This window comes from Meriones unguiculatus, chromosome 20 (genome assembly GCF_030254825.1).
Source record: "Meriones unguiculatus strain TT.TT164.6M chromosome 20, Bangor_MerUng_6.1, whole genome shotgun sequence".
Classification (NCBI taxonomy): domain Eukaryota; kingdom Metazoa; phylum Chordata; class Mammalia; order Rodentia; family Muridae; genus Meriones; species Meriones unguiculatus.
Window position 1 is genome coordinate 56,160,201 of NC_083367.1, and position 18,885 is coordinate 56,179,085.

General features: G+C 41.5%; 1 protein-coding gene across 1 annotated transcript; it reads left to right on the forward strand.

Moving 5' to 3' along the window:
- The first annotated feature begins 8 nt into the window (after positions 1-8).
- Positions 9-15,388, forward strand: Psmb1 (proteasome 20S subunit beta 1). Its single transcript, XM_021657417.2, has 6 exons — positions 9-169; positions 3,699-3,806; positions 4,541-4,622; positions 6,493-6,622; positions 13,482-13,588; positions 14,891-15,388. Exons 1-6 carry the CDS (start codon positions 60-62, stop codon positions 15,074-15,076), a joined length of 723 nt encoding a protein of 240 aa, XP_021513092.1. The 5' UTR covers positions 9-59; the 3' UTR covers positions 15,077-15,388.
- Positions 15,389-18,885: the final 3,497 nt, after the last annotated feature.

The window sequence follows — 18,885 nt, forward strand, 5'->3', positions numbered from 1 at the left end:
GGCGGAAGTGGACCGGCCCCGGCGGCCATTTTGCCGTGAGACAGCAGGAGTTAGGCGTGATGCTCTCCACTGCCACTTACCGGGACCCGGACCGAGAGCTGGCGATGGGGCCCCACGGCTCCGCCGGCCCCGTGCAGCTGCGGTTCTCGCCTTACGCCTTCAATGGAGGGTAAAAGCCGGGGTCTGCCGCGCCCGCCTTGGTTGAGCCTAAGGTCGCGGAGGGCGGCTGTGGGAGGGCTCGCCGCCTGTTGGGGTGCTCAGCCCGGCAGCCAGAGCTTTGCGAGAACGCCCTGGGTGCCGCTTGCTCCAGCAGGGCGGCCTCCAGTCTTTGCTTTCTGCGCTATGGGCTTTCGTGTCTTGGGTCTTGAACACGTTTCTGAAGCCAATGGACGAGGGCCTGTGTTGGTGCTCGAACACGAATTTAAGATTGGTTTGTCCTGGATGTTAGACGCCTTGCTGTGTCTATTGCTGAGGCGTATCATCATTTGTTATTTAAAAAAGGGCTTAATTTTGTAGACCACTGTGTGTGTATTCTTCCTCTCATATTACTTACGCATTTTAATTATCTTTATTTGAAGGATGTTTTTCCTTCGAATTTAGGGCTTTTGACAGTACAGGGGCATTATCAAATCTTTTATACATTGAAACGGCCAATTATCAGAAAAGCCAAAAAGGCGGTGGTGGCACACGCCTTTAATGCCAGGACTCAAGAAGCAACGGCAGGTAGATCTCTGAGTTCGAGGCCGGTCTCCTCTAGGGCCAGGGCAGCCTGGGCTATATGGAGAAACCTTGTGTGTGTGTGTGGGGGGGGGGGGGTAGGGGGGAGGCAAAAACGTTAAATATATCTTTTTGTTGTTGAACGTTGATCATGTAGAGAGTGAAAGGTTGATTTTTAGCCTTGGTTGTGACATTTGAAGAGCAAATGTAACGTGTGTGCTCTGTGGGTTCCTTTCAGTTTCCTTAGCAGTTACTTCATAGGTTCAGGGAGACTAAAGGAGGTTACATTTTTGTAAGATGCAAGCAGTTAAGTGAATATTTCGTTGTCTTAGTCCTTGGCTCTTGGCTTGTGTTAATTAGAACAGGTTTTAAATTCATAGCGTTCTCAGTCTTGTCACGGTTTTGGTTTGCTTCTTTTCCATTGTGCTTCCTAACTCCGTGTGAACACTAAGAACTTACATTACCACGTAAGGCGTGTTCATAACTTCAGGGTGTTCCAAATGCAGTGCTCATAATTCACCTTTTAACCTCTTGTAGTTCCTCTTAATACATTACTTTCTTCATAGTTTTCGTAGTTATTTACAGCTCTCTATTAAGTCATCCTTTCTCCCTTTTTTGTTGCTTTTAGCATTGATTGCAACTAGTCTTTCAAGCAACCTCTGATTCTACAAAGTTATATTAATTTCTCTTTGTAGCTTCTAGGTTTTGTCACTTAAGAGTTTACATGCTTCATCCCTGGGAACATAATTCCAAGTCTGTTTCTGTAACTTTATCCTCAAAAGTATCCTCTTTTGTCTTCTTTAGGAAAATGTTTCTGTTTTTCTGTTCTTAACCATAACTCATGTTAGTAAACCAAACAAGCAGGGTAAGTATTCCTTTCAGTTATCTTTGCGCCTTAAAAATGCGTCCTGTGATTATGTCACCACTGCTTATCTCTGTTTAAAATCGGAGATGTAGCTGTTTTCCTCAGTAAACACACTTAGGTAGTTATAAAAACTTGGTTGCATACATTGGTGTCATATTTGAATTTGTCTTTCTTCCCCCTCTTCTTCTGTCTCTTTTCTGTTGTATCATTCTTATTAGAACAGTATTTATGTCCCATTTTACAGACTGTATTACTGTGAGAATTGTCTTAAAACCTCAGTTTGCAAATGGAACTTTTCTCATTCTTGTTTGCATAACCTTCAGGGCTCCTTGTAAATTCTACAGTCTACCTTGGCACTTGAGACCCTCTACAACAGTCCTTCACACTTAAGGAGTATGAATGTCTCTAGTTACATAGTTAATGTAAGGACCACCTTAATTAAGGTGCTTGAGTGGACTGTTGTAATTTATTTTTTCCTTCTGTTGCTGTTCATGGTATATGGAATGCTATTCTCTTCGGCTTTGGAGCTTTAGTACAAAGCCTTTCTCAGTAAAAATAGTAGGTAATGTTTTCTGGATGTTTATCTCGTAGAAGGAACTATGCTAGATATTTTAGGTGAATTATGTTGTTTAATTCTCATTCTCTGTAACACAACCAGGTACTGTTATCACTGTCAATGTGAACATGAATTTATCCAGAGTCACACAACTAAGTGGCATGAGTAGACCTGTCAAGTCATTCCAGTGCCTAGGTGTTCAGTCATCACATGGGCCTTACTGTATACCACACTGAATATTGTTCATTCACTAGAATGAGTGGAAGAGTAGGCGGTGTCAGTCAGGTGGACTTTATAGTTGTCCACCATTCATTTAGTTTACTCATTTAATTCAGTTACTGTTTTATAATCTCGGTTACATACTTTAAAGAAATTGAAGCCTTTAGAAGTTAAGTAACTTGCTCACTTGGGAATGTAACATTAGCATCTAGGTTCTACTTTTGTGGTTTTGCTCTAGGGCTCTTATCAGAAACTATAAACAAGTAAAAGAAAAGTTTGCTTTTGACTATGGTAAGACTACTTTTCCTGGGAAGACATTACACACACAAACCCTCTTCGTGACTGACCTAAGTTTAACTTAGAGAACCAATGAGTTTTTACTGGGGTTGCTATGATAGGAGCGTGGGTAAGGAGATAAAGGAGCAAGAATGACCCAGAATCAACTGTATCCTCGAAAAGTCCACCCCAGGGCAGTTGACGACTCATAAAAGCTGTGGCTCTGGATTTCTGGGCAACTTGTAGGTAGCTCACAAGTCAGAAAAATCTCTTACAGTTTGGCTGGTCAGGGTCTTCTCCTCCAACAGTTAAGACAGGGTCTCCCTGTGTAACCCTAGCTGATGTAGAAGGCACAGAGCCTTTCCCTCTCAAATGCTGGAATTCAGGATGTTCAGAGGTGTGTGCGGTGTCCCCAATAATCTCACAAGTTTCCAGTAGATAGAACTTTGTTTCCCCAAGCATTCACCTTATGAATCTCATGAGCCTCCTTCCCTCACCGTAGGATGTTTCAATTCAGAGGAGACTGCTCTCTAACACTGATCATTCTTTTAGACATGCTCTAGCAGCTCTCGTATAAAGAAATAGAGATAGTCCTTCTCTGAACTCAGCTTGCTTGTGGAGTACTATCTATACCTGGTCTTCAAGAGCACAGGTGTGTTGCTTTGTAATACAGTGTTTTCTGTACGTGAATATTTTTGTTTTTTAATGATGAAGGTATGATTCAGTGTCTTTCCTAGTACTTCATCTCAGGGAGATATTGGGATGGTATTTGTGTCCCATTTTACATTCATTATTGTATGTTTGAGGAAATCGAGGCTTTCAGAAGTCAATTTGCCCATGGGCTTATAACTGCTTAATGGGGAGGGCGCCATTAGAATCTAGGTTAGTGATCTTTCAAGATGACATGTTGCTAGGAAGCCTTTTCTCCGATCTTTTGTCTTTGATTTAAATTCCGCTTTTATATCTAGTAGAGTTACCAGATAGGTTCTTGGAGCATGATCTTATTTGAAGAGACGGAATAGCCACCCTGAAGAATTAATGTTTTTCTATGTTTTTATTCATCAGTACTGTATTGGCAATTGCTGGAGAAGATTTTTCCATTGTTGCTTCAGACACTCGGTTGAGTGAAGGATTTTCAATTCATACCCGAGATAGCCCCAAATGTTACAAGCTGTAAGTAAACCTTTCTTTCTTTCCTTTTAAAAATACTTTTATGTGCCTGTTTGTTTTATCTGTACATCTGTCTGTTCACCATGTGGATTCTGCAAATTGAACCCACCCAGGTCCTCCGGAAAAACAGTCAGTGCTCTTAACCATTGAGCTATCTCCAGCCCATATGAATATATTTCTAAAGACATTTCGCTTGCCTTTTTGGTGGCAGTTGGGAAGATGTATGGCTAATCACAAAATTAGAATTGAAATGGAAACCAACATGGCTTGAGTTCTTTGCATAGAGGTTTAAGGTGATGTGGAGTAGAAAAAAGGCAGCTTTGCCATGTTGAGGTCCTATGCATGGCCCACATCTGCCATAAGAAGCAATGGAGTTTGTCTTGTTTTCCTAGTTCCTGGCTATCCAACTTTTCTATCTCATTAACTGTTCTTTCATAAGGAAATTAGAATTAGACTTTATTAGTCATATGTTCATATGTTTCTAACTTCAGTCAGATTTATGAAACTTCTATATGACCCTTGGGTTACATCATGCTTACCTTCCCCAGCCCTAGACTGTAAAATAGTCATCCTTATTTTCTTGAGCCTAGTCATATTATATCTTTGGCCCACCTAAAATTAGTGTACTATAAGGAGATGGTTGGCATTTAGACTTCCATGCCTCAAAAACACTGGCTAGTTGTCAGTTTGTGAGCCTTGCTTTATTAACTCATTTTCAATGAAATTGGCTTTTACAGAACAGACAAAACAGTAATTGGCTGCAGTGGTTTTCATGGAGATTGTCTCACTCTGACAAAGATTATTGAAGCAAGATTAAAGGTAGGTGTATTGAACATGTCTGCCCTGCTTCAACAGTTCCAAGACAGCTGCATTTAGAGAGAGAGAGCAAGTTAGCAGGTGGGTTAGTGTATCTTGTCAGACAAGTACTAGGAAACTGCAGCGCGCTCAGTTTGCTTAAAAGCCTCTGTGCCTTGTCAGGTGGTCTACCTTCTTTGGGTAGCTTGAGGTCTCTTCTGAAGCCTCTTCTGAAGTGTATCAAGCTGGCTGTGGCAGAAGATCGCCCAGGCAGCCTGTAGACTGGAGCATGCTTGGCGCGGTCTGCTGACCTTTTCCTTCTTCACACCCTTCCACGCTAGTAGACGGCACAGGAAGAGGCAGTTCCACTAACAAAAGGCGGCAGCCCATCACCTGGCAGGCCTTATGCCATAGGGACAGGTCAGCGGGGCGACTGCGTTCTCTGTTGCCTACTTAGGTCACGAAACATTGACTTAACTTCCACTTGCTGTGGGGCTGTGTAGAATTTCACTCTGTATTTCAGAACATCTAGTATCGAAAGCTTCGGAAATTTACATTTATTAGCAGATACATCATGCCTTCTAATTCATATTTTACTGTAACTTAGAAATTTTTTTGTGTTGGTCTGCTTCTTGTCATGTAGATCAGTATGTTGATCTTGTCTTACAGAAGATAGACTTTGCTTTAGAAAAGCTTGCTATGTGACTAACAAAAAATGGTCAACTCTGCTGGGTTTGGTGGTGTACACCTTTAATCCCAGCTGAGAGACAGGCAGGAGGATCTCCGGGCTTGAGGCTAGCCTGGTCTACAAACCAAGTTCTAGGACACCCAGGAGAGCTGTTACACAGAGACACCCTGCCTCGAAAAGCAAACAACGACAACAGAAATGGTGAACTTAAATCCATTTTATGTTTATGATTTTTGTGGAAATTCTAAGATTCATAGGCTTTAATGCAATTCCTTCATTGGCATCGTAAGATTTTTTTTTAAACCTAATTATTTAATTTCATATATTTATTTTATTGGTATGGGGGTCTACATATGTTTGTACACCATGGGCATGCCTGATACTCAGGGAAGAAAATGGTGCCCGATCCCTTGAAACGGTAACTGCTTGTAAGCTGCCATGTAGGTGCTGGGAATCAAACCTAAGTTTGCAGAAGTAGTGAGGGCTCTTAATTCCGTTGAGCCATCTCTCCATGTTTTTTATACTGTTTTACTTGGTAGACACTTTGAGAAGCAAGACCTGCCCTATGACGATGCCTATGTCTGGAGTTGATGTGTAGACCAGGCTGGCCTCAAACTCTGCCTCCACCTCCACAAATGCCAGGACAACTATTCACTTAAAATATGGAATCAACTATGGACCAGAATAACAATTCTACCAAAGTCTTCCTTTTCTAACCAGTGAGTTTATTGGGTTATGTAGAAGAGTGGTTGCAGGGTTACTTAGGGGAGTATGAGCAACTGAAAGGTAGCTGCATCACCAAAAAGCCACCACAGCACAGATGACCATTAAAGAATGCTGCTTCCATTGAAACCCCTCCCATCCACATATAGGCAGCTGCGTGATGGAACATTTCTTATCAGTGATTGTTAACTGTTTATAGAACCTTGAGGAATGCCCTCTTGATTCTTCCTTGTTAGATTTATTCATATCCCAAGTCTTGCTTTTTTTTCCAGGAAATGTTTCTAATCTGAAAATTTTGCTACCATTACCTCAAATATATGTAATAGCTGTCATTTTATGTTAGTAATGTTGTGTTATTTGGTCGTGAAAGAAGTAAGCTTTTGTGCCTCACTAAGGAATACCTGTAGTGTGTACCGTGTCACTGAAGTTTGATGAGTTCTGACTCTCCTTCCTGTTGTCTTCCCCGACCCGCCAACCATGAAGATGTACAAGCATTCCAATAACAAGGCCATGACAACGGGGGCAATTGCTGCAATGCTGTCGACCATCCTGTACTCCAGGCGCTTCTTCCCTTACTATGTTTACAACATCATCGGAGGACTTGACGAAGAAGGTAGCATCTTGCCTTCTGGCAACTGCAAAAATGTTATTTCATAAATGTGTATGCTTTTGCCTGGAGTTGAGCCACCTAGCCTAGCAGCTTTCCTCTATGAGTATGAAAGTAAATGAAACTGAAACTGAAAGGGATAAATAATGTTTTTAGGTACACAAGTACTGGATATGGTACCTAGTGACCTGTCAGTTACTTCTATTTTGTAAGGATCTGGTATGTGTTGATAGGATCTTTTATCTTACAGACCTGACCTACAGAAGTTGTATGGTTGCGTAATGTAGTTAATTCAAATAGTTTATTTTATTTTATTTTTTATTTTATGGGCGTTGGTGTTTTGCCTGCATGTATGTCTGTGAGGGTGGAGTTATAGGCAGTGAGTTGCCACATGGGTGCTGGGAATTAAACCCAGGTCCACTGGAAGATTAGCCAATACTTTTAACTACCAAGCTGTCACTCCAGCCTACTCAAACAGTTCTTGAAAAGGAATTTCTGTGGCTAAAAGAATTCATGGTTAAGAGCAATTACTGCCCTTGCACGGGATATATATTTGGTTTCCAGCACCACCACGGTGCCTCACAACAATTTGTAACTCTAGTTCCAGAGGATCTGATGCCCTTGTCTGACCTCTGTGGATATCAGTTACATACTGTGTATAACAGACTGTTCCTGGGCAGGTAAACACACATAGACATCTACTCCCTCGTAGGTAGCTCCGAACAGACCAAAGTACAGATACCCCCATAGTCCACCTTGGGGAACCAGTGAATTTTATTGGGGTTATGTACAAGACTATGGGTAAGAGGTTACTTATAGGAGCAGAAATGACTCAAAGGCAGCTGCAGCACAAAAGCTGGAAACCTCAAGTCTGTGTACTTCAGATTAGAGAGTGTCCCTTCTAGCTATGTGGTTTAGTTGAGCAACACATTTCCCAGGCAGCTCAGTTAATCTCTGCTTTTTGTGGCTTGGCTTTCGTGAAAGTGACTCTTAGCAATATATATTGTTTACTTCTGGAAGAGAAGGGTCTTGTAAATCTGATGAGTTTCAGGGACTTCCTGAACTATTCTGAGTCGTTTAACTTCTGTCTTAGCTTCCCTACAGGATGAAGTGTTTTAATCAGGGAGGAAAATGCTATATAACATATTCATACATTCAGGCAAAAGACTTAGGTAAAATAAAATAAATCTGTTTTTTGTTTGTTTTTTAAAAAGTAGTCTTTGGAGTTAGACGTGGTAATACATGTCTGTAACCACAGTACTTGGCGGCTAAAGCAGAATTACAATCTTCATGGACTATTGAAGACCATGTCTCTGAAACAAGGGTGACGTGGGTTGGTTAATACCTATACTTCCCACATTGTTCTCAAAGATAGGATATATTTTAAAGATTTAGGCTGGGTCTAGTGGCACATGGAGTCCTCGCACTCAGAGGCAGATGGTCTCTTGAGTTTGAGGCTGTCCTGATCTCCATACCAAGTTCCAGAACAGCGGGGACTATGTAGAGACCTCCTGTCTCAAAAACAAAACAACAAAGATTTTTGTGTGTCTGTGTGTATTTGCTCCCACACCTCTTGTTTTTGATTAGTTCTTGGAGAATTTTGTACAATGTATTTAGATCATAGTCACCCATCTCCTCAATTCCTCCCAGATACACCACTCCCTAATTTTCTTAACACCCAACTTTGTGTCCTTTTTGTTTCTATTTAAAAAAAACAAAAAAACAAAAAAACCATCAAGTACAGTGTTTGTGACTCATACTCTTAGATGTGTGGCCTTTTTTTATTTTTATTTTTTTGAGACAGGATTTCTCTGTGTAATCTTGTCTATCCTGGACTCGATGTATAGACCAGGCTGGCCTTGAACTCACAGAGAACCTCCTGCCTCTGCCTCCCTGAGTGCTGGGATTACAGGCATATGCCACTGCGCCAGCTACTCGTCTATGCTGGGAGTTTTGTCTTTCTTGAGCTTGCTCAGGTCTTGTACATAAATCACAACTGCTGTGAGTTCCTATGTGCAAGTGCTTTCAGTGTCCAGAAAACAGTTTCATTAAAGTCATCTTCACCTCTGGCAATCTTTTCACCCACGCAAATCCACGTAATGAGAAGTAAATCTTAAGGAATCATTATAGAAGGTTTTTTTTTTTGTTTTGTTTTCTTTTGTTTTCCATTGTGTGGGGGCTTGTGATATACATGTAAGTACAGGTGCCTTCAGCACCCAGTAGGTGCTACTGTTTAACTTGGGTCCTCTGAACAGCAGTAAGTACACAGCCCCAACTACTGAACCATATCTCTGGCCAGATTTTTGTTGTTTTAAGATTGGAATTAAGACTTAAGAGCAATCAGTCCTTGGAGTAGAGGGGATGTAAAAACAGTGCATTATATGTATATATAAAATTGTCAAGGAACTGGTTAAAATTTTTTAAAATTATACAACCAGTAACTACAATTTTTAAAAATGGCAACTTTAAAAGAAATCAGTCTGTGACTGACTTGTCTTTTCCTGCCTGGATCACAGCAGGGGGCTCTGGAGATAGAATGTAGGTGAGACGAACTAGTTTGGCTCAGGCATTTCACCCCCAGCCTTCCCCTCTCTCCACGTGGACCAGCTCCTGGTTCCTCCCAGGATTTTTTTTTTTTTTTTTTTAATTTTTTTGACCATCACAAAGAAGTCCTTTGCCTTGTCCCTTGCATTAAGTCTGTTTTTCATGCTTTCTTTTATATCTGTTTTGGTGGTATTTGTCTTTCTCCTGGTTTTAGGGGAGGGATTGAGAATACCATTTTGGATCTTTGCTAGATCCTTAGCTTGGTTTTGACATTTCACAGTGATCATCCTGGTTGATTTTCCTCACTTATTCCTCTTCTTCATTCTTCTCTTCTCTCTCTCCTCTGTCTTCTCCACAGCTGCATTTTACTTACTACCCATTCTTACTTTTTTGTCTTGTCCTGCTTTTTGAAAATTTCCTCAAGGTTTTTTGTTTTTCTTTTCTAAATTCTGTTGTTATTTTTATTTCTGGTGTCTTTAAGTTTTAAGGGCTAGATTTCTTTTAAATTATACTAGTTTTGTTACTTTTGGTACTTTATGAAAAGTTTTATGTTCACTTTTATTCCTGCCTGTATTTAATACTGGCTGTTTTAATTATAATGGAGTGTTAATTTAGGGCTGTTCCTTTATCATGAAGAGTGGTGCACCAGTCCGATTCCTGGTCCTTAGCAGTATCTTGTACTATTATTACTACTATAACTTTTTAACATTTAGTTCTTTGATAATTTTATACATGCATGTAAAAATTACAGGTTCCGTATACCTCAGGATACATGATATCCAGCCTTCTAGGCTTACAGTTGGAGCTTTTTGTTGCTGGTTAGTTCTGTTTCTGTTTTATGCTTCTGTTCTTTCCTATCCATTCAGCCTAGAACCCTAAATCTGCTAAAATCTCCAAAAACTTGCTGGCTTTTATGTAGTAGGACGGGAACCGAGAGGACAGCGTTTCCTGTCAAGACATCTAAGATGCTAGATGTAGTATTCTAGGCAATTTTACCTTTTAGGACTTGAAATAAGCCTTCCTGGCTTTCCAACTTTCAGTTGAACAATCTGGTGTTTATCTGATGGGTCTCCCTTCATCTGTGGCTTACTGTTTCTCTTTTACCACTTTCAATATAATCTCTTTGTTCTGTATACTAGGTAGTTTTGCTTTGTTTGTTTTCCAGACAGGGTTTCTCTGTGTGGCTCTTCGCTGTCCTGGAATTTGCTATGTAGACCAGGCTGGCCTCGAACTCAGAGCTCTGCCTGCCTCTGTCTCCTGAGCACTTGGATTAATTTGTGTTATCACCACCAGCTGGCTAAGTGTTTTAATTATAATACAAGCAATGGAACCAAGGATGACTTGGGAATGTCAGGTTAGAATAGACATCAGAAATGCAGGTGAAGCATCCTGGGGTTGTGACATCTGAAGTGAGCAGCAGCTTGGAGGACTGAATGCAAGGAAAAGTTTCTTTTTGTCTGTTGGGTGTCAAATGCTTCCTGTGTCTGGATTGGCTTCTCTCGCCTCACCTTTTTTTTTTTTTTTTTTTTTAAGGTGGCATTGGGCTTTGAGACAGGGTTTTTCTGTGTAGCCCTTGCTGTCCTGAGTTCCCTCTATAGACAAGTCTGGCCTTAAACTTAGAGATCAGCCTGCTTCTGCCTTCCAAGTGCCAGGATTAAAGGTGTGCAGCAGCTGGTGTCTCTTCTTAACTCTGGGAATTTTCTGTTATGATTCTTTTAAAAATGTTTTCTTTGCTACTAGAACAAGTTCTTCTGTGCCTCTAACCAGTTGACTTGGTCTTTTCAGAGTGTCTGGGATATCCTGTCCCCTGGTACCCTCTTCCTATTTTATCTTTGCCTTTGATAGATTGTGGGCGGGAAACGTTTGCCATGGTGCAGATGTAGAAGTCAGAGGGCTGCTTTACAGACTTGGTTCTTGCCTGCCACCAAGTAGGTTCTAGGGGTCAAGTTCAAGTCCGTGAACTTTGTAGCAAGTGCTCTGACCATCTCTCTGGCACTGACTCCAGTCTTACCAACAGGTCAACTTACTCTGAGCACTCTGAGGAGGTTGAGTGTGTTAACCTGTCAATAACTGAAACAAACACCCTGACCACACAAGGGTAGAGTAGTCTGTCTCCAAGATTGGCTTTCTTTGCTTTTAGACAATGAGTGTCACCTTTCTAGTAACTTAAGATGCCTGTAATATTTTGCTATTTTGAATATTGCAGAAATATCTACCTTACTTGTGTTACAAATAAACAATAATATCAGGGTTCCACAAAGGAACACACAAAGGCAATTCTGTTTCTAAAAGATGCACCAGAACCCAAACCAGGCTAATAATACTCCAGCATTATTGTTCATCCTGTTTTTTTGTTCATGGTAACTTTCCCTCATCCCATTGGTAGGAACTCAGTTTCACTCTCTCACAGTTGGCTACTGGGTGTTAAGGTGATGATTTGGAAAAAAAGATTCCTTATCAGGCTACCTTTGATTTAATTTTTTTTCTTACACATATAAAGGAAATATATATATTTACAATTATGTTTTAGGATAAATCCTGCTCTGCACATGAAATTATTGTGTCATGGGCATGGGCATCTTTGCATTAGACAGATATGGATGCCAAATTGCTTTTCCAAAAGACATAATTTGATTTCAGTGAAGTCTGCAAGAACCACTGGCTTCTTGTGTTGAGTTGTGTTTCTGTTACAGAAGAAAAGTTACTCTTGGGCTAGAGAGATAGTTGAGCATTTAGAGTACTTTCTTTTCTTCCAGAGGACCTGAGTTTGGATCCCAGCACATGCATCGGCCTGTGACTCCAGCCCCAAGGAATCTCTTGGCTTCCATAGACACCTGTACATATGATGTAGACATTCACATGACTACACACATAAATAAGATTATTTTTCCAGTAATTTAAAGCAAGGTGTAACATTTTGGGCGAAACAAAGCTCTTACTGGTAACATTTGTGTTTTACAGAAACAATTCCTTTATTAAATAAATAATTAAAAATTTCCATTAAGTTGGGTGTTTGGCAGAAGTGGTTCTCACCCTGTACCTGAGTCTGGCCATGAAGTCATTATCTTCCTGCCTTAGCCTAAAATATGGTGTCCTTTTTTGTTTATTTTGTTTTGTTTTGTTTGTTTTTCTAGACATGGTTTCTCTGTGTAGCCCTGGCTGTCCTGGACTCCCTTTGTAGACCAGGCTGGCCTCAAACTCACAGAGATCTGCCTTTTTCTGCCTCTTGGAGTGCTGGAATTGTAGGCATGCCCAGTGTGCCTGGCTTAAAGCATGGTGGGGTTTCTATTGCTGCAGTGAAATACCATGACCAAAAAGCAAGTTGGGAAGGAAAGGATTTATTTGACTTAACGTTTTCATATTGCTGTTCAGCTTTGAAGGAAGTCAGGACAGAACTCAAACAAGGCAGGAACCTGGAAGCTGATGCAGAGGCCATGGAGGGGTGCTGCTTACTGGCTTGCTCCTCATGGCTTGCTCAGCCTGCTTTCTGATAGAACCCAGGACCACCAGCTTAGAGAGGGTACCACCCAGTAGGCTGTGCCCTCCTGCATCTATCACTAAGAAAATGCTTTGCAGGCTCACCTACAGCCCAGGTTTGTTTGGTTTTTTTTTTTTGTTTGTTTGTTTGTTTTGTTTTGTTTGTTTGCTTTTAGTGTTTTTGAGATGGTTTCTCTGTCACATTGGTTGTTCTGGACTCGTTTTGTAGACCAGGCAGGCCTCCAACTCACAGATCCACCTGCCTCTGCCTCCCCGAGTGCTGGGATATGCCACCATGTCTATATTACAGTACAGTCTTAAGGAGACATTTTTCAATTGAGGTTCCTTCTTTTCTGATGACTCTAGCTTTTCTGTCAAATGGACACAAAACTATCCAATACATGTAGTTTTTACTGTGTATTGCTGAAGACTATGTTTACTTAATAGTCAAAAGATACACACAATAAGTTTTTGTTTTGGTTATTATTGCTTACATTAATCTCTAAAAAATTTTTAAACTATGGAGTCTATGCAAAACTACACAAGCTTATTGGTTAAGAATAGCATGAAGATTTTGGTTAGAAGTTCCAAGTCAGGTCTATGATCATTACCCAGTGTGTCTGAACAGTGACATTAGATCGAGGCAAGTTGACCACAGTTTTGGACGTCAAGATGTGAACCTCTTGTCTCTGACCTCATTCCATAAAGTATAGTCTGCTGAGGTCTACTGCACAACAGTGTATGTATTCTGACCTTTGCCAAAAGTTCAGCGAAGTTGATAGCACTCTGCATCATGTTTTGACTGTTTCTTTTTACATGTTGTATGTATTCTTTCTTCTTCAAGGAAAGGGAGCTGTGTATAGCTTTGACCCAGTGGGCTCCTACCAGAGAGACTCCTTCAAGGCTGGAGGCTCAGCAAGTGCCATGCTCCAGCCTCTGCTAGACAACCAGGTAATGAGCCTTTGCCTGTGACAGCGTGGGCAGCTGTGGTAATCTCCAGTCTTTTCATTCTGCTGAGTTGCTGCTAAGGTCTTCTGAAACCACTTTTCTTTGTTCTTCCAGTGTCCCTTTAGTCTTCCCCTGCCCTGTGGCTTTATGGACTCTTGCTCTATGGTCATTAGTCGTATCTTTAGTCTTGTACCTGCCATCTTTACTTTACATCACATAAATACCTCCTTTATCACCCTTACTGTCTTTGCCTCCCAACTGTACTTTTTTTTAACTTTATGTGCATTGGTGTTTTGCTTGCATGCATGTCTGTGTCAGGGTGTCTTGGGAGTTGCAAACAGTTGTGAGTTGTCATGTGTGTGCTGGGATTTGAACCTGGGTCTTGTGGAAGAGGAGTCAGTGCTCTTAACCACTGATGCATCTCTCTGTCTTTATACTGCCTTGAATTAGACCTACATTTATTGGATATTCTCAGAATTCTTTCAGACTCCAAACTCAGTTGCTTGCTCATGTTGCTCTTGGTTCCTGTGCCTTGCCCTTTACTGCTTTCCTGAAATGATATCTTCTCCTGTCTGATCCCATACTTCAGTTAGGAATGTTTGATGCTCTTCAATTTCAGTGCCTTCTAGTTTTGATTCTATTGCCATTATAAAAGTACCAAAAAAAAGTACGAAAAGCAACTTGGTGAGGAAAGGGTTTATTTCAGTTTAACATCTTATAGTCTATAATAGAGGAAATTGGGTCAAGAACCTGGAGGCAAGAACTGAAGCAGAGGCCATGGAGGAATGCTGCTCACTAGCTTGTTCCCTGTAACTGCTTCAACCTGCCTCCTTATACAGCTTAGGACAATGGTCTGGGTCCTTCCACATCAAGCATTACTCTGGAAAATGTCCCACAGATTTGCCTACAGGCCAGTGTGATGGAGGCATTTTCTCAGCTGATGCCCCCCTCTTCCTGTCCAGGTTCCTCTGATGGAGTTGCCTGCTACAGACTTACTTAAAGGCCATTTGGGGCTGTCTTGGTTATCTCTTCCTTCCTTGTCTTTCTTTTTTTTTTTTTTTTTTTTTTTTTTACAGTATCTATATCTGCCTCAGTGTGTTTGTACTTTTAAGAAGTTGGGAGCTTTGCCAGATTTCTATTGTGTTTAAGCTGAAACTAGAATATCCTTAATGTGAAAGACAGCCTAATGTGACCTGCTACATCCAGTACAAATCCTGGGACATGAAGGGTGTGTTGTGAGAGGGTGGGACCTTCCTCGGGACTTGAGGTCACGTGATGCTCCATATGCTTTTTTTGTCTCTCCAGGTTGGTTTCAAAAATATGCAGAATGTGGAACATGTCCCCCTGTCTTTGGACAGAGCCATGAGGCTGGTGAAAGATGTCTTCATCTCTGCAGCCGAGAGGGATGTGTATACTGGAGATGCCCTCAGGATCTGCATCGTGACCAAAGAGGGCATCAGGGAGGAAACTGTTCCCCTGCGGAAAGACTGACGTGTGAGCCATCTGTTAGAGCTGTGGCACACGTTTGTTTTGTTAAAAAGAAATGTAAAGTAGTCATTTTCTTAGAGTTGTCTTCTCTAAGCATGACAAATTAGGAAGAATTTCTTCTTTTGGTGCTGGAGAGATGATTCATCAGTTAAGATATGGCTCTTGCAGAGGACCTAAGTTTGATTCCCAGCATCCACCTGTAACTCCAATTCCAGGGGATACAGAGCCCTCTTCTGGCCTCAACCAGCACATGCTGACGCCCTTAAACAAATATCCATAAATAAAACCATTAATAAAATAATTTCTTTGTCTTTATCTGGGTATATTTCTTTTGAGATTTACTTTTCTTTATATGTGTGTACTTATATGAACGTATGCCATATGCATTCCTGGTGCCTGGGGAAGCCAGAAGAGGGTGTCAGTTCCCCTGGAGCTAGAGTGACAGGTTATGAACTGTCAGATGGGGGCTGGCATCCAAACTTGGGTCGTCTAGAAGAGCCATACACTCAACTGTTGGGCCATCTCTCCAGCTCTATATGTTTTTATATTTTTAGAATGAAGAAAATGGGGCTGAGGAGATGGTTCTGTGGGAAAAGGTTCTTGCCACTAAGCCTGACAACCTGAATTCTATCCCTTGGGCCTGTATGGTGGAAAGAACTGAACTATATAATTTGTTCTCTGATACACTGTGCCATGGCACACCCACACCAACACATACAAATAAACACATTTTTAAAAAGAATGGTTGTGGGTGCTGGAAAATGGCTCAGTGGTTAAGAGCACTTGCAGTCTTCAGAGGACCTGGGTTCAGTTTCCACATGGCAGTATATAACCATCTCTGTTTAGGAATTAAAAGTTCTCTTGCCTCTGCAAACACCAGGCATGCTTGTGCACAGACATACATGCCAGCAAAATATGCATACACATTTTAAAATGGAGACAACTTTTTAAAATTTTGACTCCTTAAATTTGAGAGTAAGATTCATCTGAAAAAGATTGTGATTTGGACCAGTTTATGAAGGTTCTTGGTTTTCAGCCCATTTTCTTGCCTGCAGACCATTCAGAAGGGACTCTTGGGCCTATATTACTTCAGTTTACTATTTGAGTGGAGTTTCTTAAAATTTGTCATCCCTGGGATTGTCAAGCAGGCAATGTGGAATGGCTGTTGTGAAGAAAAAATAAAAAATAATGTAAAAGTAAATAACCTTCATATCAGATTAAGCCAGGAGAGAGAGAGAGAGAGAGTGTGTGTGTGTGTGGCGGGGTAGCGGGGAGAGAATGAGTGGGTGTGAGAGTGTGTGGGTGTGTATATATCATATGTATATGCCCACAAGATGGAGTCCTGATCTGGAGCTGAAGTTGTAGGTTGTTGTGAGCCACCTGGTGGCCACTGGGAACTTGTAACTCTGGAAGAGTAGGAAGCCTCTTCTTGAGCCATCACAGCCCAGTTAAATTTGTAAATACTACTTAAAGTTGTGAGCTAGGGTTAGGGGTACACACCAGGAGATTGCTCTGGCCAGTGTGACGCCTTGGGTTTAATCTTCAAGTACTGCAGAAAAAGACCTAAATTTAAAGAGTTTTTAATTTATTTATTTTTTATGTACATTGGTGTTTTGTCTGCATGTGTAAGGGGGTTGGGTCCCCTGGAACAAGAGTTATAGACAGTTATGAATTGCCATGTAGATGCTGGGAATTGAATCTGGGTCCTTTGGAAGAGTAGACAGTGCTCTTAACCGCTGAGCCATCTCTCCAGCCCCTAAAGAGTTTTCTTGTCAGCTAAAATCTGTGCGTCTGTTGGCATCCATGTCTAAGACAAGACAACTTGCAGACCTGCGTTCTCTTGTACATGGGTCCTGGGGACCAAACCTGACTTGCCAGGCTTGGCAGCAAGCACCTTCTGAACCATCTTGCCGACCCTCAACTGCATTCTAACTCCGTCATTGGACCTGAACAAGCTAGACTGTAAGTGTTAGAACTCACCCCAGCTGTAGAACGACCTCAAGTGTGGTGGCATTTACTGTATTGGTAGGTAATGTTAAAGGGTTCTGTTCTTTTTAGAAATGGGAGCCCATGTTGTATAGGCTGGTTTTTGACAGTTACATGATGTATATGTAGGTGTTTGAATGATAAAAAAACCAGACAGATATATGTCCTTAAAATTAACCTTTTCCAAAAAAGTTCAGATTATCAAAAACTTAAATATGCCAAGATTCTGTGACTATGTCTACCCTGTGTCTTACAGGCTTTGGAACACAACAGGTCTTGGTGTTTGTGTGTATTAGGGCTCTTAAATAAACAAATGAGAAGAGGCTTTGTTAGGGGGGTTGATAGAGAACTGTGGAGACCACAACAACATACTCTGTAAGAGTTCTATTCTATAGCATAGTTTAATTCAGGCTCACCTTGGACAGGACTGCCAAAGTACTGTTTTTCTGAGATAGCTTTACAGTGTAGCCCAAGCAACCTTGAACTTAACAGTGGTCTTCCTGCCTCAGCCTTGCAAAGTACGTACAAGGGTGAGCCTAGATACCTGGCTGAGTTCTGATGATCAGGGGAGAAGAATTTGTTCTGCCTCTGGAAAGATGACAAATTGCCTCTACGCTCACTTCTCTTTATTCCATTCCTGTCTGTCTGTCTGTCTGTCTTATCTATCATGCCTACCTACCTATCTACCTAATTATTTTTAGACAGGATTTCTTGTATCCCAGAGTGGCATCAAACTTGCTGTGTAGTTGAGAATGACTTTTGTTCCTACCTCTACCTTTTAAGTGCTGGAATTAAAGGTGTTTGCTACTACGCTGTTTGTCCTGTGCTGTGGCTGTACCCAACGTTTTGTGCATCCCAAATGACTAATCTTGGTTGTCAATTTGACTGCATTTGGAATAAACCCAAGTTGCTGGGTATTACCTGACCCACCAAGGCAAAAGTTGGACGTGAATGGCAGCAATCCATTATCAAATGGAAGTTGTTTATATCTGATCACACCCAAGCAGACTAGGGAACAAGCAAGTTACATCAGGTTGTCCATATGCCTGTGTTCTGCTCCTGTTACGTCTTATGTTTGCAGGCTTGCACTTATGGCTCCGTGCAGTGTGCCTTATGATTGGCTGATTGAAGAAAAGATAACTGGTGTCTGGTTTTTGGATGGTTCTGAGTGCTGTGCAGGCCCCACCTAGAAGCGGACAGTCCGTCATTGCAACCCCTTTCTGGCAGAGGATTTTATTTTTACTGTACAGAATGCAAGGGATTGAGAGACCTTATGAGAATTGTTGGTAGAAAACTCACCACTTTCTGGAGGTAGTAGCCATGACTCACTGTAATTCACTTTTCAGTGGTCAGACACCAGCCTCCTTTTTTATGAAGTAAATGATTGTTTGCCCCGAGATGAACAGTTGGAGAATCTGACAGTGAGGGAGCAGTGTGACTGTGATGCCTTGGATTGCATCTGTCCATCTTCAGTGCCCCATAGACATCAGATCTTTAGTTTGTTTCTTGATTTTTAGATCCCTCTACAAATATTTTCACTCCCTACCCAACTTTTGTGGCTAGCTGAACTTTTGTGGCTGTGTGTGTGTGTGTGTGTGTCCACGGGTGCCCACAGAAGCCAGAAGAGGGTGCTGTGCCCCTGGAGTTGGAATCACAGACAGTGTGGGCCATCCTATACGGTTGTCTTCAGCATTAGGATCTTACCATTTAGTTCTGATGGGCATTAAGCAATGGCAACAGCTTGCATTATTCTGGTGACCTCTGGGGCCTTCCTGAAAAACTCACAGGAAGGTATTCCACACCAGGCACTGGAATTTTTGTTTGGT